Source organism: Vombatus ursinus, unplaced genomic scaffold (assembly GCF_900497805.2).
Source record: "Vombatus ursinus unplaced genomic scaffold, bare-nosed wombat genome assembly UNPS02014811.1, whole genome shotgun sequence".
In the NCBI taxonomy this organism is placed as follows: Eukaryota; Metazoa; Chordata; class Mammalia; order Diprotodontia; family Vombatidae; genus Vombatus; species Vombatus ursinus.
Window position 1 is genome coordinate 17,464,568 of NW_020954589.1, and position 25,801 is coordinate 17,490,368.

General features: G+C 35.9%; 1 protein-coding gene across 2 annotated transcripts in view; it reads right to left on the minus strand.

Annotated features, from left to right (window-relative positions):
* Positions 1-25,801, minus strand: part of LOC114053477 (kinesin-like protein KIF6) — a 451,087-nt gene that overhangs the window by 358,327 nt on the left and 66,959 nt on the right. For both annotated transcript variants that reach the window (XM_027876576.1, XM_027876575.1), the window contains exon 4: positions 1,262-1,409. In XM_027876576.1, the coding sequence (XP_027732377.1) occupies positions 1,262-1,409 (148 nt within the window). The remainder of the gene's footprint in view (positions 1-1,261; positions 1,410-25,801) is intronic.

Below are 25,801 nucleotides of genomic sequence, written 5' to 3' on the forward strand. Positions count from 1 at the left end.
AGACATTTGTGGTTTCTTCTTAACTAACATTAATAAATACTGATTCCTCCATTTGGCATCTAGGGCACTTCAAAATCTGTCTCTCTGCTACCTTTCTGGGCTTATTCAACATTGGTCCTAACATTCTATGATTCCATCCACCTTACTCACCATTCCCAATACATGGCATTCCATTTTTTGTCTTTGAGCCTTTGCCCAGCTTAGCCCTCCTACTTGGAATGACTCATTCCTTTTTGTTTTTATCTCTTAGAATCCCTGTCTTACAAAGCCCAATTCAACTACCACCTCCTAGAGGAGGTCCATCCTGATCCTACCAGATGCCAAAGCCTTTCCCTTCCAAGAAAAATTCTTTGAATTTATTTTGCATTTTTTTGTGTTTACTTTTCTGTGTATTTGTCATTCCTTCAATATACTATAACCTCTTTAAAGAGATTTATTTTCTTTGTATTCCCAGTGCTTAGCTTAGGGATTATCACATAGTAGGCATTTTAAATGCTTTAAAAACATTACTTTTAAGAGGCATTTATTCATGCTTTTTTAGATGAAAAAATAGAACATTGTTCTGTTGATTTGTTTACAAAAATTTCTCTACAATGAATATTCCAGTAAAAATGCTTTTGTTGATCCCAGCTCATATAATGGTTACTCTAAAATGTGTGCATTGTAATCTGGAGAAGGGGAGGGAAAAGTTATACTAGTATATTATATTTAAGATTTTCACAATGATCAAATAGTCTGCAGTTTTTTAGTAAATATATAATGCACTTTTTAAACTTATAAGAAAGAGCTACCCCTGAATCTTCATTCTAAGAGCAGTCATTGAATGAATAGCTCTTGTTCTGAATTCCTCTGCTAGAGGACTATTACAAATGAATGAATCAATCGATTAAAAAATGTTTGTGGTAGGCATTTTGCTGAGTGCTGAGAACACAAAAAGAGGCGAAAGACAACCTCTTCCCTCAAGGAGCTTACAATCTAACGGAGGAGATACCATGCAAACAAATATATACAGAGCAAGCTATGTATAATATAAAAGTAAGGTACAAGCTATGTACAGTATAAATAGGAAATAATTAACAGAGGGAAGGCCCTGTAAAATCTCCCGTAAATGTAATGCTTGTTATTTCAGAACAAAATTTTAGTCACACTAAATATTTCCTTTTTCAGGTGGAATATAATACGATTTCACCAATAATATAGTTTCTTTCTTCAGAAATTTACTTATAAATACATAAGATAAATGGAAATCATAATTCTGTACCTTTTGTAATTGCTCAAAAATGTATGATAGGGTCCTTGGAATGATGCCTCTGTCACTGTAACGCTCAGCTCCTCCAGTAATAGTGAAAGTTTTGCCACTGCCCGTTTGTCCATATGCAAAGATGGTGCCATTATAGCCAGACAGAACACTGAAATGAATAAAACTATAATGAATAACATAGCTTCCATATCCAAATATCAAATGTTATTAAGGCATTAAATACGAGCATTAGTCTAGAATTCTATGGAACATCATCAATCTTATCAAATATGTTGAAAAAATACTCATAATTCTACTATATATCCAATATATATCAAAATATTCAGGTACCTGGAATCTCTTTGACTAACCCAAGAATATTTATAGTCAGCTTTAAAGAAAGGAAGGTTCACCAATTAAAGGAAAGGTATAGTGATTTCCAGTCACATGGAAATCTCTTGCCATTTTTAGCCAAACAGAATATTGATGGAAAAGCCATAAATAGGATGAACATTAATCTTCCTTATTTGGCACACCACAGGCAATCCAGATACCGGGTACAAAGCACACCCACTGCCAGTGCACCAATATTCCTTCCACAAGGCCAGCCAAACACTAAGCACACTCTCTTGTGCTTATCTAGCATCACATCTCTCCTGCTCAATGACCAATGATAATCTCTCCAACAACTTAGAGAAATTCAGGAATTAAGTCCCAGTGATGTACTTTGCTTGTCCATAAAATAAACAAATCCAAAGAGAGCCAAAAATTTATAACTGCCATATAACTTCTGGCAAGCTTGAATCCTGGATTGAGGCAAATAGGAAGTTTGCCTCATCCTAAGTAGTAGAGACAAAGGCTCAAGTACAGACAAAAATTACTTTTTATTCATTCATTCCTTCCTTCATTCATTCATTCGTTTTGTTCTATTAATTGTCCAACACTGTACTAGTCAGTAGGTAGTATGAAATGTGTTGGGGCTGGGGGAAGGGATTATAAAAGAAATAGAGAACACTGTCCACAAACTTAAGAAGCTTACAATCCAATTGGAGAAGCAAAAGAAAACATAAAACTAAAAGGCAATTATAAAACAATAGACCAGGAGAACAATATAAGGAATGGCATGTACATGGGATGATTACTACCTCTCAGGATAGTTGTCAGAATCAAATGAGATAATATTCGTAAAGCACTTAGCACAGTGCCTGGCACACAGCAGGTGCTATCTAAATGCTTTCCATTGTGGTGGTGGTGGTTGTTGACAGGTAGCATAATGTTGTATAAAGCAGGTTTGACTTGGAATAATGAGATATCAGTTCAAATCCTGCTTTACTACGTGTGAGACTGAACCTCAGTATTCTCGTCCACAAAATGGACATAAAAGCTATACTATTCACCTCACAAGATTGTTGTAAGGAAAGCATTTGAAATAGGAGTAATACTAATAGTGGTAGAACACTGTAGAGAAAAACATCTAGAGAGTAATGTCAATGGATGGGAATGATGGAAAATAAGGGGAGAGGGATAGTTAAGGGCAGATTATGAAGATATTGAACACTATGTAGTGTAGTTTAGAATAAAAAAAATAATTAATAGTCAAAGTTCTTAACCAAGTGTGTGCTATAATTAAAGTGATAGCTTTAGGAAGACTAATATACAAGTGATATTAAGAGTAGATTAGAAGGAAGAAGAATTAGAATCAGAAAAAAATAAAGCAAGAGGGCTACTGCAGTAATCCATGTATAAAGTAATGAAGCTCTGTATTAGGAGAAGAGACTTGGAGGAAAGGGTGATGGCAGTATGAATAAAATAACAGAAAAATCCTACAGACATTTTGAAAAAAGATGGAGAAGGCTTGCTGATAAATTAGCTAAAGAAGATCAAAAGAATTTAATGAATTGGCATTCTGACCAAAACCAAGCTATAAAATAAGAAAATATGAACTAGGCTCCTAAATCACATACTAAATTAGTGATGATGCTTTCACTAATATATGGTGTGTTTTGACATTAATTCTATAGTTTCTATGCTGACAGCTATTTAAGATGAGAATTCACAAACATTTGTTCCAAAAGGTTTAGACGTAGATACACTTAAAGGCAGGGGGCTAGAAGAGATCATCTCAGGTCCAGTTCAGCTCCGTGCTTCTATATTCTATTGTGGTATATTCTAATTGTAAATCCTGCTGTGGAAATGTGGGTAAGGCATATGGCCAACCACAATCAGTGCAGGCCAAACTGATGGCTCTTCTCTGAAACAGGATGCCAAAGAAGTTCAGAGAATATACTGTTTTCATAAACCTCTAAAATACATTTTAGTGTAATAAAATATGTACAAATGAAAGTATTATTTGTATATTTATCATCATTACAGCCTTAATTAAGCACTTTGGGCACACAGTATACTGTTGACTGCTGAAGAGAGTGGCTCCAGACACAGTGATGTGATTTTTTTTTTAAATTCTTAAATGAAAACAGGTTGACAGGGACACTGAATGCAGTTTCAGTGAGAAGAATGCTGGATCAGGAATCAGAGGACATAAGTTCAAGTCCCAGCTCTGACATTTATTATATCTTGGACAAGTTATTTCATCTCTCTGGGCATTAGTTTACTCACCTGTAAAATGAGAAGATTGGACTACATGACCTCTAGGATGCCTTTTAGCTCTTAATCTATGATTCTATACTATTCCAAACTTTGAAATAATAATAGCAGAAAGAAGGGAATTGATAGTTTTCAAAGACCTCTCACATAATTTCTAAGCTTAAAGTATGACTAGGAAGACCAGTTTGGGATGCTATTCTCTAAGGTAGTTAAGTTTAGCATTATTAAATTCCACAATTTCCTTTAAGAAAAAAAATACGGAATCTCAATCCCTAGGTATTTCATAAAATAGAATCAGCAATCGTCTTGTCTTGAACTATTTAAGAATTTGCCTGCTTACAAAGAAGGATCTACTAGAGATCTTCCTGACATTCCTTCCAACTCTACAATTATCAGTGTTCTATTCACTAATTGGTCTCATCACTTCAAACCAACCATTTCGACAGACATAAACATCAAGGTAATATTTAATTCAGAGTCTCTAAGATGATCCTTAGTGGCCTTATCACATACTTCAGGGCTTCTGACCCATGAGTTCATCTAGTTAACTGATGCAGGAAAATGTCCTTAAATAGCATTGTTTATAACTTTGCAAGTTCCTGATGGATTTTTCCTTTCTTAATGCTCTGAATAAGCAATTTAAATTTAAGAATACAAAAATATATGAACCTTCAATAGAAGAGGTTGGTGTCTTCAGATCATATACCATTTATGAAAATGAGTTTCCATTCAGTACCCAGATTTAAGAAGTGAATGTTAAATTATCTGTTTATGAAATAATATGCAAATATTTATAGTATTTTGACAGACATTTCTTCTTCTTCCTTGGAGAGTAACATTTAAGTTTATCAACTATGTAATTATTCCCAGATGAACATCAATCAGATGCAAAAAACAAAAACAAAACAATAGCATGGAAACAGTTTTACATTATCCTATGGGATATACACATCTTGGGTAATTTAGCCAGACAGGATCAGAAATGTGGTAGCATTTTGATTTACAAGGATATAGAGAAAGTTTTTATCAGCTAATTCTTCATATTTTTTTCCTGTTAAATTCTCTCTATCTTCTGGCACTCATGCATACCTGGCCACCCCCTTCAAATACTAAATCACAGACAAATAGAATTTCAGTGTTGGAAGGGACCTTAGTCAATTATCTAGTTCCACCCATATCTGAAAGAGATTCTCTATTAAAAATAACAGAGAAATGGTTATCTAGCCCTTGCTTGACAGCCTTTAATGACGGGGAACCCACAACCTCCCAATGCAGCTCATTCCACTTTGGGCGAACTCTAATTGTTAAGAAATTTGTTGCTGTTTTCTGACATCATGACTAAATTTGCCCCTTCACAACTTTTGCCTTATTGTTTTGGCTTTCAATAAAGTAATCAACCAACATTTCTTAAGCACCAACTTCTTTAGGCATTGTGTTACATAGTGAGGATAAAGATACAAAAGTGAGACAACTCTGTACCCTGAAGCCAAACAAAACATGTCTAATCCCTCTTCCAAGTGACAGCTTTTCTGATGCTTGAAGACAGGTCTCATGTACTCCTACAGTCTTTTCCATGTTAAACATACTCAGAGTTCCTTCAACCAGTCCTGATATGTCATAGACTCGAGGACTTTCACTTTCCCAGCTGCCTTTCTCTGAAGGCTCTCTGGCTTGTCTATGTCCTTCTTAAGCTGCAGTGCCCAGCAGTGCACATTGTACTCTCCGTGTGGTCTAACTAGAGTAGAGCTGAAGTGGCAGTCCCAGCGTATTCTTGGACCATGCATCTCTGAAAGCAGTGCAAACTCACATTAGCTTTTTTGGCTGCCCCAGTGGTGTTGATTTACATGACTTTTGCAATCCACTAAAACGTAGTCATCTTTTTCAAAGAGATTATTCTCTAACCATACCCTTTCCACCTTATACTTGTGAAATCAATTGGTCCATTTTATTTTTTATTCTGAATTTAATGCTAATTTTTTCATAAAGTAGGACTAAAGAATGGATTAAATGTGAAACCATGAATCTCTATTATGTAGTTTCCTTTTTTAGTACAAAATAAATTTAACACGTTATTTTCAAAGCTATACTGCTTATTTCTTTTTGAACTTTTTTGTTATCATTTATCGTAAGTCTCTTCTCACTCTGGTCCATCCTCCACTCAGCTGTCAAAGTGATCTTCCTAAAGCACAATCTGACCACGTCACTCTCCCAAATCAATAAACTCCAGCAACTCCCTATCACTTTCAATATCAAATGTCAAATCCTTTGATATGCAAAGTGTTTCACAACCTGGTTCTCTACTGCCTTTCTAGTGTTCCTAAACTTTACATCACCATCTCACCTTCATTCTGGGATCCAGTAACACCGCTCTTATTATTCCTCACAAAGATACTTCTCTAGGCATTTTCACTGGTTGTCCTCCACACCCAGAATACTCTTTCTCCTAATCTCTACCTCCTGGCTTCCTTCAAGTCTCAGCTAAGATTCTACCTTCCATAGAAAGCCTTTCCGGATCCCATTAATTCTAGTGTCTTCTCTCTATTGATTATTTCTAAATAATTCTGCATATAGTTGTTATTTGTACATAGCGGTTTGTATGCTGTCTTTCTCATTACACTAAGCTCCTTGAAAGCAGGGACTATCTTTTACCTTTCTTTGTATCACCAGCACTTAGCACAGCTGCTTGCACATACTAAGTCCTTAATAAATGTTTATTGGTTGAATGAAAGTAGCTGTGGGTGTAGCATCTGCAGGAGCCATTACCAGGTTATATATCCACAAGGGTTGCTTCCTAGGATGGTGGCTATGGACACTGCTGAAAGCATTGCTATTCACCAAGGCTCTTTAGTTCAGGTTGCTGGGCTGTTGCCATTGGACGTGGCAGTCAAAATGGTGTTGGTAGCTTGGCTTGCTTGGCATATTCTGTCTCCTCTCTCCCTCAGAGTGCCTTAGTACTTCAGGTAGGCTGGCTTGCCCACCCCTTGATGGGACTGGCTGACCCTTTTTTTCCTCTGCAATTGCTTCCCTGGATGATGGTGGTGATGGCTGGGCTGGAAGCAGGTCTGGTGGTTTTGGGAGGCACTGCTATTCCTAAGGCTCTTAGGTCTAATGTTCTAGGCCAGGGGTGGGAAACCTATGGCTTCAAGGCCACATGTGGCCCTCTAGGTCTTCAAGTGAGGCCATTTGACAGGGAATTTATTCTGTGAAGTTTGGATTCAGTTACAGATTGTGCTTTAGGAAGATCACTCGATAGCTAAGTGGAGGATTGACCAGAGTGGGAAGAGACTTATGATAAATGACAGCTAGGCTGTCTCCATTAAAATCTGAGGGAGGGTCTTCTGCCCTTCCTCTCTTCACCCAGCCCAGACCCCAACTATCAATTCTTACTTTTTTCTGTCCTTTTAAATTTCACTTTATAATTTGCCCTAGAAAATTGAAGTTTGTTTTGCTTGTAATTAATCCTCTCTAGCCACCCTTTTAAACTCCCTTTTCCCTTCCTACCTCTCCTGCCTACTTCCCTGTTGAACTGAGATATGTATACATCAATTTTTTTGTATGTGTATGTTAAACTCTTCTTTGTCCAGTTCAATGAAATGCCAGCTCACCCCACCCCTTCGCTATGTTTATATACTCTTCTTCTGGCACACCACAATTATCAGAAATAATAAGTTCCTCTCCTCTTTCCCATTTTCCCCCTAATATATTCCCTTCCCTCTTCTTTTTTCTCTCTTCTCTTAAAATGAAACAGTATAAAAATACTTTCAAAGCTTCATATTTTTTTCTTTCTCTTCTCCCTCTGTAGCCCATGAAGAAAGTGGGATTCTGGAGGGTCACTTGTGTCTTTCCTTTTTAAGCACTTGATCGTGATTTAGTGCCTTTCAAATGCTCAAATGTATTTACCTTTCTAGGTTACTTTTATCTCCTGCATTTGAGTTTCAAAGATTCTACTCAGCTATGTTCTTTTCATCAACAATGCTTACAAGTATTCTAATTATATTCAAGGTTCATTTTTTTTTTCCCTGAAAGATTATATTTTTTCACTTAAGTTATTATTGGTTGTAAACTTTTTTCTTTTGGAATATTGTGTTCCCAAAGTTTTTGTAGTTGCAACATAACCTCATGTGATCTTGAGGTTCCTTGGCATTTGAAATCATTCTTTCTAGTTGCTTATAAAATTTTTTTCTTTGACCTGGAAGCCCTGGATTTGGGCTAAAACATTTCTGAGTGTTTTCAACTTAGTATTTTGTTCAGGAAGCAGATTCTCTCTATTTTTACTTTGTCTTCTGGTTCTAATATATCTAGGCAGTTTCATAATTTCTTGAAATATGGTATCCAGATTTTTTGTTTGGTTACAATTTTCAGAGAGTCTGATTCTTAATTTATCTCTCTGCACACCATTTTCCAGGTGACTTGCTTTTGATAATAGGTACTTAGTATTGGGCAAATCACTTAACCCCTGTTTGCCTCAATTTACTCAACTGTAAAACAGGGGTAACAGCATCTACCTCACAGGGTTGTTATGAGGATTAAATGAGATATTTGTAAAATGCTTAGCATAGTGCCTGACACATAGTAGGTGTTTAATAAATGTTCCCCCCCATTTGTGTTTTAATTTTGTTCTAATATTTCTTGTTGTTTTATTTAATCTTTGAGTTCTATTTATTCCATTTTATTATTCAGAGAGTTTAGTACTTAGGTGATATTTTCTATCTCCTAAGGTCTTAATTTGTCTTGCAAATTTTCCTGAGGAGCTCTAATTTTATTTTTAACTCATTTCATTTCTATCAACCACTCTTGGAGTCCTTGTGCTTATTCTTTTTTTTTTCTTCTATCCGTACTTGTAGATTTACTATTTCCTCTGGGTTTACCTCTTGGTTTTAACCCACAGTAGCTCTTTATTGATGTTGTGCCAGAGCACAAAGGTAGGCCCTGTTTGGTCCACTTTCCTCTGCAATTTACATGCTCTTGTCACAACCACTATCATTCTGGAGAAGGTGGATGGGGTGAAGCTTGGCATAAGCCAAGGGATAACCCTCTATCTTCTGGTGGCCCTATATGAGTGTGCACCTCAACCCCATTTCTGTCTTCTCTTTCTGAAATGCCCAGCTAGAAGTAGCCTCTGTCTCCTTACTTTAGCCCTAAAAAACATCAGAATAGAAGAGATCTTGCTGGCTCTCAGCTCTCCTTGAGGTCTTTTCTACTGTTCCTGATGTGTTCTGTACTGGCCCTATCCTCTACTATGGCTCTGATAAAAACACTAGCTTCAGGTTTTCTGGAGGGTCCTGGGTATGCACACACTGCCCATTCTTGTTTCCATGCTTAGTGACCTATTACTCTATGGCCCTAAAAGACTGTTCTGTGCCAGGTACGGTTCAAGCCAATCCAATGATTTAGGCTCAGGGCTGGAATGCAAGATTAGAGGCCATAAAATTCAATAAAAATATATTTACTTCTCATAAGATTAAAAGGATATAATTTACTAAAAATAGATCCTGTTCTCCTCTACTTCTGCATTCTTTATAAAAGTAACACTGGGTCAAAAAGACTTCCCATGGTGTAGTTGGAATTCTACAGCCTCAAGAAGTGATATTATAGGATTATTCATTCAGAAGTGGAAGGAATCTTAGAAGATCACTGAGTCCAATATCCTCATTTTACAGGTAGAGATCTTGCAGTACATAGAGGTTAAATGTAAGTTACATAGGATTACATAGCTAGTAAACATTTGAGGTCTTCCTGATTCCATGTCTCTTGCTCGAACAATTTATAACACTCTTCTTTTCACTAAATCAGCTAAGCTATTTATGCTCAAGTGACAAAGAAACCATGACAAAGTTTCAAACTCTAGTCTTCCAGGCCATCAAAATTCTGAGGACCACCTCCCTGCCCTCTTAAAGGTATACAAACTCAATCTATATAAAACAGATACTGCTCCAACCACACCCTACCCCTTGATTTAAAGTTCCCAAAAATCTTCCAGGCAATCTTGCACCACTTAAATTGCCTTGAGGCTCATGTTATTGATATATCTTGAAATGGATGTCCAGGAGACATCTTAAACTCAACGTGTCCAAAACTGAACTTACTAGCTTTGTGAGAAGTAAGAAGCGGTTATATTTCCACACAAGGAAATGGAGAGGAAAGTGGCTCTTGCTGAGGAGCTTCAAGAACCAGCTAAAATCGGGTGAAACTGGTGGTATGATTAAAAAGGCTGAAAGTAGGATGTGCATGCTTAGTAGGCTCGTGAATACTAGCTTCTCCACCTCCGAGCAGGGTTCAGACGCCATTTTCTGAACATACAAGGGATGAAGAAGGGGGTGGGGAACATACCCAGGGGAACATACAGTAGGCGTTTTGGGAAGTCTGCGACGGTACTGACTTCTACCAATGACAGTCAGCTAGGAGGGACTTGGGGCCAGGAATGGGGATATAAGGATTGCTCTTGCTTGTTTCGGTAGAGTGAGCGCGCGCGCGGGCGTGCGTGCATGTGTGTGTGTGTGTGTGTGTGTGTGTGTGTGCGCGCGCGCGTGTGTGTGTGTGTGCGTGTGTGCGTGTGTGCGTGCACTCTCATCTCGACTTCCACACCCGCTTCCTGCGGGGAGCATATTAAAAATTTCAACTGCTTCACTCATCCTGAGTCTGTCTAACTTACTGTGTCTATTTGGGCACCACAGGTTATTTCTCTTTCTCCTTTAAAAAACAAAGCAAAACAAACACCCTAGTTCCCTCCTCCAAACTCTCCTGTTACTGTTGAAAAATCACCATCCTCCCTACTCCCCAGTCTCACAGCCTAGGTGTCATCCTCAACTCCTCACTGTCTCCCACCCTATCTGCCCCATATCCAGTTAGCTGCCGAGGCCCTTGATTTCACCTCTGCAACATCTCTTAAATATGCCTCCTTCTCTCCTGGGATACTGCCAACTACCCTGGTGCAGACACTCAACACCTCACACGTGAGTTATGTCTATCTACCTTGTCTTACTCCACTCTAATTCATTCTTCATTTAGCTGCCAGAGTAGTTTTCCTAAATCTCAGGTCCAATCATGTCACATTCCCTGTTCTCCACCTATTCAATAAACCTCACTGACTCCCTACCACCCCTAGGATCAAATACAAAATACTTTTGCATTTAAAGCTTTTCATAACTTAGCCCTTCATGCTTCCACCCTCCCCAGTCTTTCCAGTCTCCTTACATCTTACTTCCAAACATGGGGTCTTCAATCCAGTGACACTGGCCTCTTTGCTATTCAAGAACATGACACTCCACCTCTTGGCTTTCAGTATTTTTTCTGGTTATCCCTAGAATGCTCTCCCTCATCAACTATTACTGGCTTCCCTGGATTATTCAGCTTTCTTCAAGTACCAACTAAAAAACCACCTTCTACAGGAAGCTTTACCTAATACCTCTTAATTCTAGTGTCTCCCCTCTGTTAATCATTTCCTATTTATCCTGTATATAGCTTGTTTGTATATATTTGTTAACTTGTAGTCTCCTTCATTTAATTATGAACTCTTTGAAAGCAGGGATCATCTTTTTCCTCTTCTTGTATCCTCAGCACTTAGCATGGTACCTGGCACACAGTAGTCACTTAAAAAATACTTACTATTAAAATACTCTGACTTCTGGAAGAAGTCTAGTATATAGCATACATATAAATTTTGATCACTTATACTTTGTAAGATATCTTGGGGTTTAGAGGTTAGATTTTTTTTTTACTTATTCCATCACTTTTTTCCCCCTGAAAAACTGGGACAATTAACCCTTTTGTTTCATGTAGTTTTCATTTGTGATTTCTGGAAATATAGCTCTGAAAAACCAGGCTTTGACAAAGCTCATTAGGATTCAAATGGGGCTATTTGACTATGCCTTTAAACCCAAATCACTCCGGCTTTCACTGATTAACCAACAGTAAGTTCCAGCCCAAGCCTCATTTGCTCATTGTTTGGGTTTTGATGGCTCAGAGTGAGTGTAAATAGCAATTGTTTAGGTTCTGGCCAGAAACCCTGAGGTCTTCTCCCAGATTGAATTCTTTTGTGAGGGCAAATGAGACCATCTCATGCCTCAATTCTTACCTAACCTTTAATCACTGAATGAGTGTTGCCTCAGACAAGTTGAGACCTGGGAAAGACCTTAGCTTAAAAGGCCAAGTCCCCCAGTGCATCCAGGCCACTGGGGCCATCAGTCGTGCCACTGGACCCAGATGACCCTAGAGGACAGAGTGAGGTTGATGACTCTGCACAGCTCTGCCTCACTTAAATACAATTCACTTGCAAGTCAAGACATCGCCCTCATGATGTTATTGGTCCTCTTTGAGAATGAAAGAGGAACAACAATAACAACAACAATGGGCAATAAGAAAAGATAAGCTAAATACAACAAAAGAAGATAATATCATATTATTTAAAACCATCTTAAAATATGGTCCATGAAGTGGGGGTATAAGGAGCAATTCAGAATGTGTCTTCCAGCTTCAATCAGCAATGACAACAGTAGTAGCACCAAGCACATCTGGGCTATAGAAATAATAAGGACACCTCCAACACGGTCATTGGTCACTACCACAGGTCAGGGTCATCTGTAGAAAAGCAGTTAAGAGGTACCAAGCCAGAGGAAGTGGAAGGCAACAGAAGGAACCCAGGAAATTGGGGTCAAGACCAAACAGGGCCTTCCCATTCCATCCAAGAGTTCAGGACAGGGAGAAGCCAGACCATCTCAGAAAGTCCCAAATTATGAAATGAGGCTGGAGAAATGAATAAATAGAAAAAGACACCAAAAATTATGAAGAAATATTACAGATCCCAAGATATCCAAGATGAGATAAACCTGGAAGAAATTAATAACTCTCCAACAACTACAAGCAGAGCTTCAGAGAGAGACAAAAAAAATTATATATATATGTATATATATGTATATATATGTGTGTATGTATATATATGTATATGTGTGTGTGTGTGTACATATATTATATAGATATAGATATAGATATATAGATATATAGATATATATTGGCTACAAGGACTACAAAAGTACCTGGAAGAAATTCAGCAAGAGACGAAAGTAAAATTGTAAAATTTAATTGAAATACCATATCTGGAGGGAAAAAACAAAACTATAAGGAAAATAAATAGTTTAGAAAAGAAGATAGAAAACCTTATCCAAGTAATAGGCTCCTTGAAAATTAGAATAGATCAAATAGAAATCAGTGATTCCATGAAACAAGAAATATTAGAACAAAAGCAAAAGTTTGGAGGAAAAAATATAAAATATCTACTATCAAAAGCAACTGGCCTAGAAAAAAGGTCAAGAAAAGACAATATAAGAATCATCAGACTTCCTAAAAACCAATGTCTCCTTCCAACAAGTATGGATAGTAAACTTCAAAAAAGCATAAATGATAACAACCCAGATCTATTATAACCAAAGGGCAAAGTAAAAACAGAAAACATTCCCATTACTCCTTGAAAAACAGAGCAAATTTAAAATTTCAAGGAATACCATACACTAAATCTAGAGTTTCCAGGAGAAAGAAAAACTACTGTAAGCCGGCAGAAAGCAACACTTCATATACCAAGAAATCACAATCAGGATCACAAGAAGACCTGACCACTACTACTACAAAAGAGAAAAAATGCTTGAAGTATGATATTCCAAAAGACAAAATATGAAGTTTTACCACAAAGAATAACTTATCCTGAAAAATTGAGTATACTCCTACAGATGAAAAAGTGAATGTTTAATGGAACAGAGGGCTTTCAAGCATTCCTGATGAATATACCAAAGCTGAGTAGAAACTCTGAAATATAAACAGTTAAGTCAATTGAAATCTAGAGACATAAATACACTTGAGCACTTAGAAGCAATGAAGTCCTTACATTGCATTAGGAAATAAGAAACAATTATCTATTCAGGACCCTAATCTTTTCAAGGGTCACAGAGGCAGTTAAATATGACAAAAAGGCATGGGAGTGGTTTTGTTTTTTTTTTTATGATCTTAAAATAGAAAAGAAAAGAGAAGGGGAAAGGGATAAACTAAGGGAAGAAAAGAGGAATGAGGAAAGATAGAACTTACTATTTCTCATAATTGGGATGCAACTGAAGAGTATATAAATATGGAAAAAGGGAAAGGGAACAGGTATGAATCTCAGTCATCTGAAATTAATAAAGGAGGGTTGAATACACACATATGTGCATACACACACATAAACACAAACAAATTTTGTGGTATAGAAATGCCTTAAATTCAATAAAGAAGCATATAGTGCACTGAATGCCATAGCATCTACTTACAGGAAAAAAATTAGTCAAATTACAGGAGAATTCATCAGCAAAACTGTAATACTTGGTCCCTTTAATGTATCTCTTTTAGATCTTGACAAGTATAACAAAAAGATAAAAAAAATAAATTAAGGACTTTAATGGAAATTTAGAAAAGTGAGTTATGATAGCTCTCTGTTAATTATCAAATAGCAATAGGAAAGAGTTTACATAAATCTCGGCTATATAAAGCCTTAAAAACACTGACCATGTGCTAGGACATGAAATGTTCATAAAAAAAGAAAAAGCAGAAATATTAAACAAATCCTTTACTGATCACGACAATACAATAATAATGATGATGAGTAAAGGGCTTTTAAAGAAAGGATTCAAACTTAGAGGCTAAATAATTAAAACGATAAAGGATTAGTCAAAAAACCATAGGAAAAATAGGTAACTTAATAAAAGATAGTGATAATAATGAGAAAACATATCAAAATTTCTAGCATCTAGTCAGAGCATTCCATAGAAGAAAATTTATTATCTGTAAACATTCTTCATTCCTTTATGGGCTATATTTCTGACTTTCTGGACTTTCTCTACTTTGCCATAGAAACCTCTACAGTACAGAAACTCACTCGACACCTTGACTTTCACACATTGAGAGGACCCACTATCACTGATGTCTCTCCTTCTTATTGCCGACTCCATTTTAAGGAGGACACCAAGGCTAGGCATGTCTTCATTCCTCTGTAGGCTACAATCCTGACTCCCCCTGGAAGCTCACTCCACCCCTACATTTCACTCATTGGAACTACCTACATGCGCTGACTAAGGCCTCTCCTTCTGATTAGCTTGCTCTTTCCAGAACCTCCATTTTAATGATGCCCAGGCTATACTTCTGACTCTACAAACTTCAAGGCTGCACTCCTGTCTTTTCAGACTTTCAGACTTTCTGTCTTGCGTTCTCCCCATTTTTTGGATTCTTTTTCTATGCTGTCATCCCCTATTGTAATGTAAAATCCTTTAGGGCAGGGATTATCTTTCTTTCTACTTATATTTGTGAAAAATCATGGCAAAATTTGGTTGCCCAGAGAAGTTCATCAGTATTGTACACCAGTTTCATAATAGCATACTGGCACAGATTATGGATAATGGAGAATACTCTCTTGCTTTCCCAGTTATCAATGGAGTGAAGCAGGGCTGTGTGCTTGCTTCCTTAAACTCAATAGGGAAGCATGCAGTGCACTGAATGCCACAGCATCTAATTGAAGGAAAAATTAGTCAAATTGCCAGGAGAATTCACCAGGAAAACTGTAATCTGTAATCTTTTTTTTTTTTTATGCTTTTTACCATGATGCTTTTAGCAATGTTGTTGGGTACCTTCAACAAGGATGAAACCAGCATCAAGATCAGCTAGGCACTGATGGTAAATTAATTTAATTTGAAAAGGCTACAAACCAAAACTAAAATAGAGGGAGAATTGGTGTGTGATTTTTTTTTTATTCACAGATGATTTTGTACTCAATGCAGCCACTGAAGCTAAGATGCAACTAAGTATGAGTTGATTCTCCTCTGCTTGTGCTAATTTTGGACAATTAACACCAGGAGAATGTAGGTCTTCCAACAGCCAGCAGCACACCATCCATATGTGGAGCCATTGATTACAGCAAATGAAAAAATTTTGATTACTGTGGATAAGTTCACTTACCTTGGCAGTATACTCTCCAGGTTTGTATTCGTAGATTGTGAGGTTGATGCATGCATTTCTAGAGCTAGCTCAGTGTCTGGAAGGCTCCAAAGGAAAGTGTGGGAGAGAATAGGTATTAGACTGCCTAACAAAATGAAGGTCTACAGAGCCATTGTGCTGGCCTCATTGTATGCCTGTGACAATATACCAACGCCATGCCAGAAAACTGAATCGCTTCCATTTGAATTGTCTTAGGAAGGTTCTGAAGATCATCTGGCAAGATAATGTACTGGACACTGAGGTCCCTTCTTAAGCTGAACTTTCAAGCATTCAAACTCTATAGCAGAGGGTGTAACTCTGAGGGGTTGGCCAAGTTGTTTGAATGCCAAATGTACATTTGCCTAAAAGAATATTCTACAGAGAACTCACATAAGGAAAGAGCTCAAATGGAAGTTAGAAAAAGTGATACATGCACATACCTGAGGTCTCTCTGAAGAACTTTGGAATCAATTGTGAGACATGACAGATACTGACAAAGGACCGCCAAGCATAGCATGCCTGCATCAAAGAAGGTGTTATGCTCTATGAGCAAAGCAGAATTGCAGTAGCTCAAAGGAAATGTGAGATGTGCAAATTTAGAGACATCTCCACTCCAAATGTTCATCTGGACTATTTGTGCCCAACCTTTGGTAGAGCCTTCAGAGTTTGTATTGATCTTAATTGGACACACTGTACCTTGACCCCAATATAATGATTTTTCGTCCTATTTTTGAGAACAAAGGACAACAACTTATATTTGTATTACTAGTGCTTAGTACAGTGGGTAGCACAAAATAAGCATTTAACAAATATTTCCTGACTGGTTTGTTGACCAAATACTTTCATCATCAAGAGAGACTGAAAGAATTAGGAATGCAACTAAAAAATCTAGAAGAAGAAAAAAACTTTAAAAGCCCAACTAATCACCAAAATAGAAATTATGAAAATCAGATAAAAAAAGGAAAACAAATAAAAGTAAATTTGTAAACAAAACTAGGCTTTAGTTGTCTGAAAACAAACTAATTAAATAAATTTTAAAAAAACTATTAGCTAGTTTGATTTTTAAATGGTAGAGGAAAACCAAATTGCAAATACCAAAAATGAAAAAGGATTCATAACAGAAGACAAAGAAATAAAAAAAATTATTATAAACTGTTTTACTCAATCACATGCTGATAAAACTGTTACTTCATAACTATTGTTATGAAATGGAAGAATATTTACAAAAAGTACTCAAATTAACAGAATACTCAAATTAACAGAACAAGAAACAAAGAATTTAAATAACCCAATCTCAGAAAAAAGAAATTAAACAAGACATAAAAGACGGTGGTGGTGGTTGTTGAGTCACTTTCAGTCATGTCCAGCTCTTTGTGACTCCATTTGGGTTTTCTTGGCGAAGATACTGGAATAGTTTGCCATTTCCTTCTCCAGATCAGGAAGCAAATAGGGTTAAGTGACTTGCCCAGGGTCACACAGCTAGTAAGCATCTGGGGATGAATTTGAACTCAGAAAAATGAGTCTTCCTGATTCCAAATCAAGTGCCCTATCCACTATGCCACCTACTGCCCTGCCAAAAAATGTAATGCCAAAATTACATAAACTATGCAGAATAGAAAATATAGAGACTTTACCCAAATTCCTTTTAAGACAAAAATATGGTCTTGATATCTAAACCAGAAAGAGACAAAGCAAAGAAATAAAGCTATAGACCACCTTTCCTAATGAATCTTCATAAAAATATTGACTATTAGCAAAGAGGCTATAACAATACGTCTAACAGATTACATATTACAACCAGTGGGGAATGTGAGGTTAGGTCCATATAAGGAGAACAATAAACATAAAAGCCTATTTTAATAACAAAAATTAAAATATATTGATAGATGCAGGAAAAGCTTTTCACAAAATTCATCACTGATCTATATTTAGAATGTTTTTTAAAAGAAATAAATGGATCTTTCCTTAATATTGTATATAGTATTTATCTAAAACCTAGCATCAGCATTAAATAAAATGGAGAAACTCTAGAAGCCTTTTCAATAAGATCAGAAGAAAAGTAAGAATGTCCATGACCACCTTTATTGTTGATAAAGTACTAGACATGCTAGTTAAACAATGAGACAATAAAAGAAAATAAAAGAATAAACATTTTTTTTCAAATGATATTATGGCCAACTTTGGAACCCTTAGAGATTAAAGTAAAAAAAAGAAAAAAAAAACACCCTGAAACAATAACTTCAGTAAAGTAGCAGGTTATAAAATGAAAGCAAATTACTGTAAAATTAAATTACAGCAGAAAAAATGGAAAAAGAAATTCCATTTAAAATAACCACAGAATGTATAAACTATTTAGGACTCTGCCTATGAAGACTTACACTAGAACTATCTGAAGACGACTACAAAACTCTCTTTATAGAAATAAGGACAGATCTAAATAAACAGAAAGATATTTTCTGTGTATAGGTTGTGCCTATATAATAAAAATGTCAATAGTACCCAAATTAATTTACTTGTTCAGTGCTATACCAATAAACCTACAAAGGGGCCACTTTATAGAACTAGACAAAATAATACAATTCATCTAGAGGAACAAAAACTCAAAAATATTAAAGGAAAAAAGGTAGGAAGAAAGGAAGCCTAGCAGCACCAGATCTTAAACAAAAATCAGTAATCATCAAATCTATATAGTACTGAAAAGTTGATCGCTGGAAAGATGTGAAACACAACATACAGAAGCAAATGAATTTGGTAGCACAGTGTTCAATAAACTAAAAATTCCCAACAACTAGGATAAAGACTGTTGAGGAAATAATCACTCTGTGCATGTGTGTCTGTATGTGTGTGTGTGTACATATACAATATGTACATGTATACACATATATGCATTATGGATATTTAGATACATATATATTAATCATACATATAACTCATAGAAAGAAAAAAAAGAAATAAAACTGATTTAAATATATAAGAAAAAAATCCATTCGCCAATAAATAAATGGTCAAAAGATATAAACAGGCAATCCTCAAATATATCAAATCATATAAAATCCAATCATAAAAATGCTCCAAAAAAACTAATAATAAGAAAAATGTAAGGTAACTTTGAGGTTTGATCTCATATACATCACATTGGTAAAGATGACCAAAAAAATTAAATGACAATTGTTAGAACAGCTGTAAGAGAACAGTTATATAATATATTTATATAATGTATTGTTGGTGGATCTCTTAATTGGTCCACAGACTTTGGAAAGCAATTTGGAACTATACTCCTCAAATCATTAAATTATGCATATCCTTTGACCCAGTAATACAACCTCCTAGGCCCATATCCCAAAGAGATCAGAGAAATAGGAAAAGGATCTACATGTACAAAAATATATATATCAGCACTTTTTGTTGAAGCAAGCAACTTATATCTAAAGAAGTGCCCATCAATTGGTCAATAAACAAATTACAATATATGCATGTAACTTTGATGGAATTATTATGCCACAAGAAATGACAGAGATACATTCAGAGAAACATGGGAAGACTTGTATGAAATGTTGGAAAGGAAGTGAAGAGAATGAGGAGAATCGTTAATAGATTGACTTCAACATTGTAAAGGAAAACAACTTTGAAAAACCTAGGAACTCTAATCAATGAACTGACTCCAGAGGTCTGATGAAGAAACATACTACCCATACTTCCTGACAGTTGATCAACTAAAGGTGTTCATGTAGAGATACAGAATGAGGCATACAATTTTGGATATGGCCAATGTATGGCTTTGTTTTGCTTGAGTATGATTATATGATAGAAGGTTTTCTTTCTTCCTTTTTTCTTTTCAAATTTGGGGGAGAAGAGGCAGGCTAGTGATAATAATGCTGGGTGGGGGGGAACAAATTACTGAAGTATTTTTTAAATGCACAGAAGAGAAGGAAGTTCAGAGGGAGTTGTAGACAATGAGAATTTTGCAATTAACACGTTGAATTTTTATATACTTTTTTTTAAAAAATGTGTATATAATAGAGATATTGGGTTTCATATACAATGCTCTTTTTCTATTCTTTCTAGTATATGGAAATGTTCATATTTATATATGTTTGTGAAGAATAACAAAAAAAATAAAAATTATTGACATGTAAACATAAAGACAACTCCTTGATGACTATCTCATACTAAACAAGGCAAAATACTGGGAGAATGCTCCCTTAAAGTGTTCACCAGTGTCATGCTGGAGGTCCAACATAGAATCAAAGTTGAAGAGCAATTCCCTATAAATTATAAGCTCCTCTAGATGCTCCTGATTACAAATGACATTGATTGTACCAAGTACCTGGAACATGTTAGAGTTTCCCAAAAGAGACCAAAAATAATTCAAAAGAATTTGGCCTTACAATTCCTACAGAAAAAAACCAAGCGTCTGAAGAAAGCTTATTGTCTGGATTACAATATGCAATTGGATGGTCAATTTATAGGCACCATCTATCTGGTAAAGTCAATTCAAATGGATAATGGGCTGGGCCCTGAGTTGAACAGGAGAACAATTTCCTTTATGAAATTCCTTATGAAATTGTTAGAACAGCTATAAGAGGACAGTTATATAATATATATACATATATATATAATGTATTGTTGGTGGATCTCTTAATTGGTCCACAGACTTTGGAAAGCAATTTGGAACTATACTTCTCAAATCATCAAATTATGCATATCCTTTGACCCAGTAATACAACCTCCTCTGATTGTGCTGTCAAACAACCTAAGCTTCTCTCTGAAACAAAGGCTCATTGCCTTCAATACTACTATCCTTCTGGAGATGCTGTATGACTGAGAGTCATGGAATACTACAGTCCTTGCTCTCCCCCCCCCCCCCCTTAACAGTATTTTATTTTTTCCAATTACTTGTAAAGGTAGTTTTCAACATTCACTTTTATAAGATTTTGAGTTCGAAATTTTTTTCTCCCTCCCTTCTTACCCCCCTCCCCAAGACAGAAAGTAAGCTGATATAGGCTATATATGTACAATCATATTAAATTTATTTCCACATTAGCCATATTGCAAAAGAAGAATCAGAACAAAAGGGAAAAACACAAGAAAGAAAAAAAAAGAGAAAAAGCAGTATGCTTCAATCTGCATTCAGACTCCATAGTTCTTTCTCTGAATGTGGACAGCATTTTCCATCATGAGTCTTTTGGAATTGTCTTAGATCACTGAATTGCTGAGCTAAGTCTATCAAAGATGATCATCGCACAATGTTACTATTACTTTGTACAATGTTCTACTAGCTCTGCTCACTTCACTCAACATCAGTTCATGCATCTTTCTGAAATCTACCTGCTCATCATTTTTATAGCACAATAGGGAATACTACATTCTTAAGAGAACTGAAGGTGAGGATCACCAAAAGCTCGATTAAGAGGTGCTTGCCTTGTGGGTGTGAGCAGGCAAAAAGACATTGCAAATGAGGAATCTTTTGCTCATGCCCTGTTCAAATCTGAGCTCATTAGAAAGTCTCCTTGGAATTCACATTGGTCTCTTTAAACACTTTCCTCTCCCCTTTGGTTCTTTGTTGAGCTCATTTTAATTTTACTATCAGAATTTCTTCTTGAAAGTTCTTTCTTCTTTTCTTCTTTTAGATTTTCAGGCCACTATTTTTATAAAGATGGAAAAAGATATGTAGAGCAACAATATGTATGTTAATGTTAATCATACCTGAAGTGTAATGAAGAAGCTGGTCAGTCAATATTTTTTGAGTACTCACTAGTGTACATGCATACACTAGGTAGAGTAGCAAAAATTCAGAAATTAGTAAATGTGGTCTTTGCCTTTGAGAACTTACAGTTGGTATTCTGATAAATAATTGGAGAATGACCTAAGCTAGAATAGTTGTTTAAATAATTAAAATAATTAAAATTACATGAGGTCAATAAGGTAGCATAATCTACTCAGGGGAAAGACTGATGAGTTCAGAGTCAAGAAGACTTGGGTTCAAACCCTGCCTCTGATACTTTCCAGCAAAGTAACTCTTGGCAACCATGAATTGCAGGTTACTACATACGGCTGAAATACAAAGTCAAAGGCAAGTGACTGGAAAAATCACAAATCATGCAAATACTTAAAGTCAAGTATAGTTCTCCATAAAATGTGAATTAACTTTGTCCTGTATTCTAAAAAATGTTTGGTTTTGAATGGACATGATTATATATATTGACTACTTCTTTGACCAAGTTCTTAAAAAGTTCTGTAGGGAAAAATTAAATGCAGAAAGACCACACTACTAACAGAACGTTTACTAAGTGAAAACTAATACTGACTACATTTCTTTTACGTGTTAGGGCAAAATTGTCCAGTAGCATTATATCTCCAAAAGTACAACGGAAGGCAATGAGAAAATATGATTTAGCATACAAAGAGTTGTTTTACATGAAACTTTTCAGGAAAGTCACAAAAGCAGGTCATCCTTTACTCAGATAATACTGTAAGAAACATTTATCTTCAAGAATGTTCGCTTTGCAGATCAGAACATTCTTCTCATAATAAAGACCAATCAGACACTGTCTGCTTTGTCAAGATTTTTAAAAAGTGATCTCAATAAAATACCCTAGGACTATAGTCATATCTACAGCACATTTTTTGTCTTCTGATTGGTTCCATTTTAGTAGTACATCTGCCTAATAAACTTGTACAAACACATATAAAATGTAAAAATTCCAATAAAGCAACATTAAGTTTCAAATTTAAACATATAGGAAACAGGCAAGTTATACTTCTCATAACAACATTAACTCACCCACTTTGCACACACTAGATCTGTTCAGCTTAGATATATATTTAAGGGCTCTCCTAGAACTGAAAGAGCCCATATGCATGAACAGGTCAAATTCTGATGTTGCTCAAAAGAACTCTCAGATATAATTAGATCTATATTTTCCTTGTATTAGACAATGGAGACACACCAAAGAAAAGGAAGAATTTATCATATTACATGTAATTTTTCAGTTTGTTTGAAGTTGAACATTTATATGACATTAATAAGATTTTTTTTTATTTCTACAAAATCAGAAAACTAGGAAAATTATAGATGCTTTAATTTACATATGGGAAGACATGTATCAACTTCAGATAAAGGAAAATGAAAGCTTTTTACTATATGATTATAATATTTTATAATATTACAAATAGTTGCATACATACCCCACTTTTGAAAAACAACAATAATAACACATTTTTAATCCGATTTTTATTTGCTTTTCCTTTCTAAATCCTTGATCAGGAGATTCTCTCAAATATGAACCACCCATAATTTTTTAATTAGGTAAGTTCTCAATTATCCACCCATCTTTAAACTCTCTCTGAAAATCATAATATGATTCACAAATAGGCTTGCTTTCTCACCATTATTTAACTCCAAAGTGGCTACACATATTAGACTCAGTGTTCTGAATTAAATAATTTTCCTTTGAGCTAGAGCCGAGCACATATACTTTAGCCCAAAAGAATAATTTCAGACTGAATGAAAACAGGAGTCAATAAGAGAAGTTACCACACAAGGAGTAGGCAGCCAAGCTATTGGATGAACATTTAATATTGTGTGTGGCTTTTGCTTGAATGTATGATGAAGGCCATCTGAGACTCAGAACTACTAGAATTTTCTTTTAGGTTATATTGAATAATATGTGCTTTTGGTTGAAAGGATCCATCTATCCTCCTTTTTTTAGGCAAGCCAACACAAACCAGACTGGACAAATGAGAAACTAGGCTATGTTTTAGTACCTTTAAGAATGTCAATAATTGGTTTCAATAACTCCTCCCAGTATTAGTACTTAATGTCAGGGAATCTCTATATTTAAGGTAACATTTTCCACACCTGACATCAATACATACAATAGCTAGCAGTTACATAGTACTTTTAAAATATTATTTTATCTTAACAACCCTAGGAAGTAGATGATGTTCTTATCCCCATTTTTAAAGATGAGGATACTGAGGCAAACAGGTCTTAAGTGACTTGCCCAGGGTCACACAGCTGGTAAATGTCTGAGACCACATTTGAACTCAGATCAGCACTCTATCACACAGTACCACCTAACTAGCATTCATTCAACGAGTATTTATTAAGTGTTTACTATATGCAGAGTTCTACAGAATTATTAAGATAGGATTTCTAGCTTCATTTTCTTTTCCCTCTATGTTATGTCACTTGGTGATCTCATCAGCTCCCATGGGTCCAATTACTAACTTTATGCAAATGATTCTCAATACGGTATTTATAACTATCATTAGTCTCTCTTCTAAGTACCAATCGCACATCACCAATTGCCTATCAGAATTTTTCTAACTCAACATCCTATAGATTTTTCAAACTCAATGTGAACAAACTGAAGTCATTACCTTTCCCCCCAAACTCATCCCTTTTTCAGACTTCTCTTTTACTCTTGAAGGTACAACCATCCTCTCAGTAACACAGGTTTGAAACCTCAGTCTCATCTTTTTGGTAGATGGAAAATCTAGATATCCTTGAAGGTGGAGATCAAAGAAAAATTACCAGTGACAGCAAAGGAAATTATGAGGGTAGAGGCAGGGAATCTTGTCACAGAAGGAGTGATAAGCTTAAGAACAGATAGGCCAAAGTTTAAAAGCACGTGGAAGAGTTCAAGGTTGGAGCCTAGAGAAGCTAGATGGGGTAGACAGCAATAAAGACAATAATAAAGTATGATATTCTCCCTCTACTGTCATTACTCAGCAGCCTCTCCTTTGATGTTTACTGTATCCAAATTTATCATCCAATACAGATCCTAGTGTTCATTATCTACCAATCCCAGGAATATTCTCTTTCCTTTCTCAATGAGTTCAGTGCCAGGCTCTCATTCTCCCTCTCTAAAGCAATTTCCACTACCAAATGAAAGCATTTCAACATTCATATTAGTATTTTCTCAGATACTTTAACTTTTCCAGTGTGCTCAATTCTCATATTCATCCTCTCCACCTCAGCTACACATGATAGTCATACCCTTATCTTTCCAACACCTGCAAGTATTCCACTTCTGTGTTCAAAAACTCTGAAATGTCTTTATCTGATCATAATAATTTGTTATTTTAGCTCTCCTGTCCCTTATTATTCTCAAATCTATTCTTCATGATGACCATGACTTCCAATTATTCCATCTCTCAGAACTTTTTTAGGCCATCAGAGGCCTTTGCTCTGGCTATACTCTCCTCCCCTCTTTTCTCAACCCCTTAGTGAACCAGATCAACTCTACAGTATCTTCTATTCTGAAAATTTTTTTCTCTTGTTGTATCACTTACCATGCCCTGCCAAAACTAAACTTATATTACTCCTTACTATTCACTTCCACAAAACCAAGTTGACTGGGTCTACTACAAATTTATGTTATATAATTCCAATGGGGCTCTCACTGTAGCAAGGCAATCTTTCAAATCCTTTCTAATTGATTTTCAATCCATTCACCCTATCAACTATTTCAAATCTTCTCCTCTCCCCCCTAAATAGATTACATAGTGATCTACAAAGAAATGATAATTGAACCCATGAGAGCTAATGAGATCACCAAGTGAGAGCAAAGAGAAAGAGAGAGAGAGAGACAAGGCCCAGAACAGAGCCTTGGGGGTATGTTCACAGTTATTGGATGAAGTTCCAACAAAAGAGACTGAGAAGGAGCAGACGTGTAGAAAAATAATTAGTAGAGAACAATGTTATTAAAAACTCAGAAAGGAAAAAAAAAACTCAGAAAGGAACAAGGAGCCATAAGAAGTTATCAACTATGTCAAATGCTGTAGAGAAGTCAAGAAGGACCTCTTTCTCATAGCACTCCCTCTACCACCCTCTTTACCTAATACTTCACCAAAAAAATTGAGGCCACTCATTGAAAGTTCCCTCTTCTCCCCTTCTCATCCCACATCCCTCTGACATCATCCTCTAGCATCTCCTCCTTGTCACTAATCTCTGATGAAGAGGTG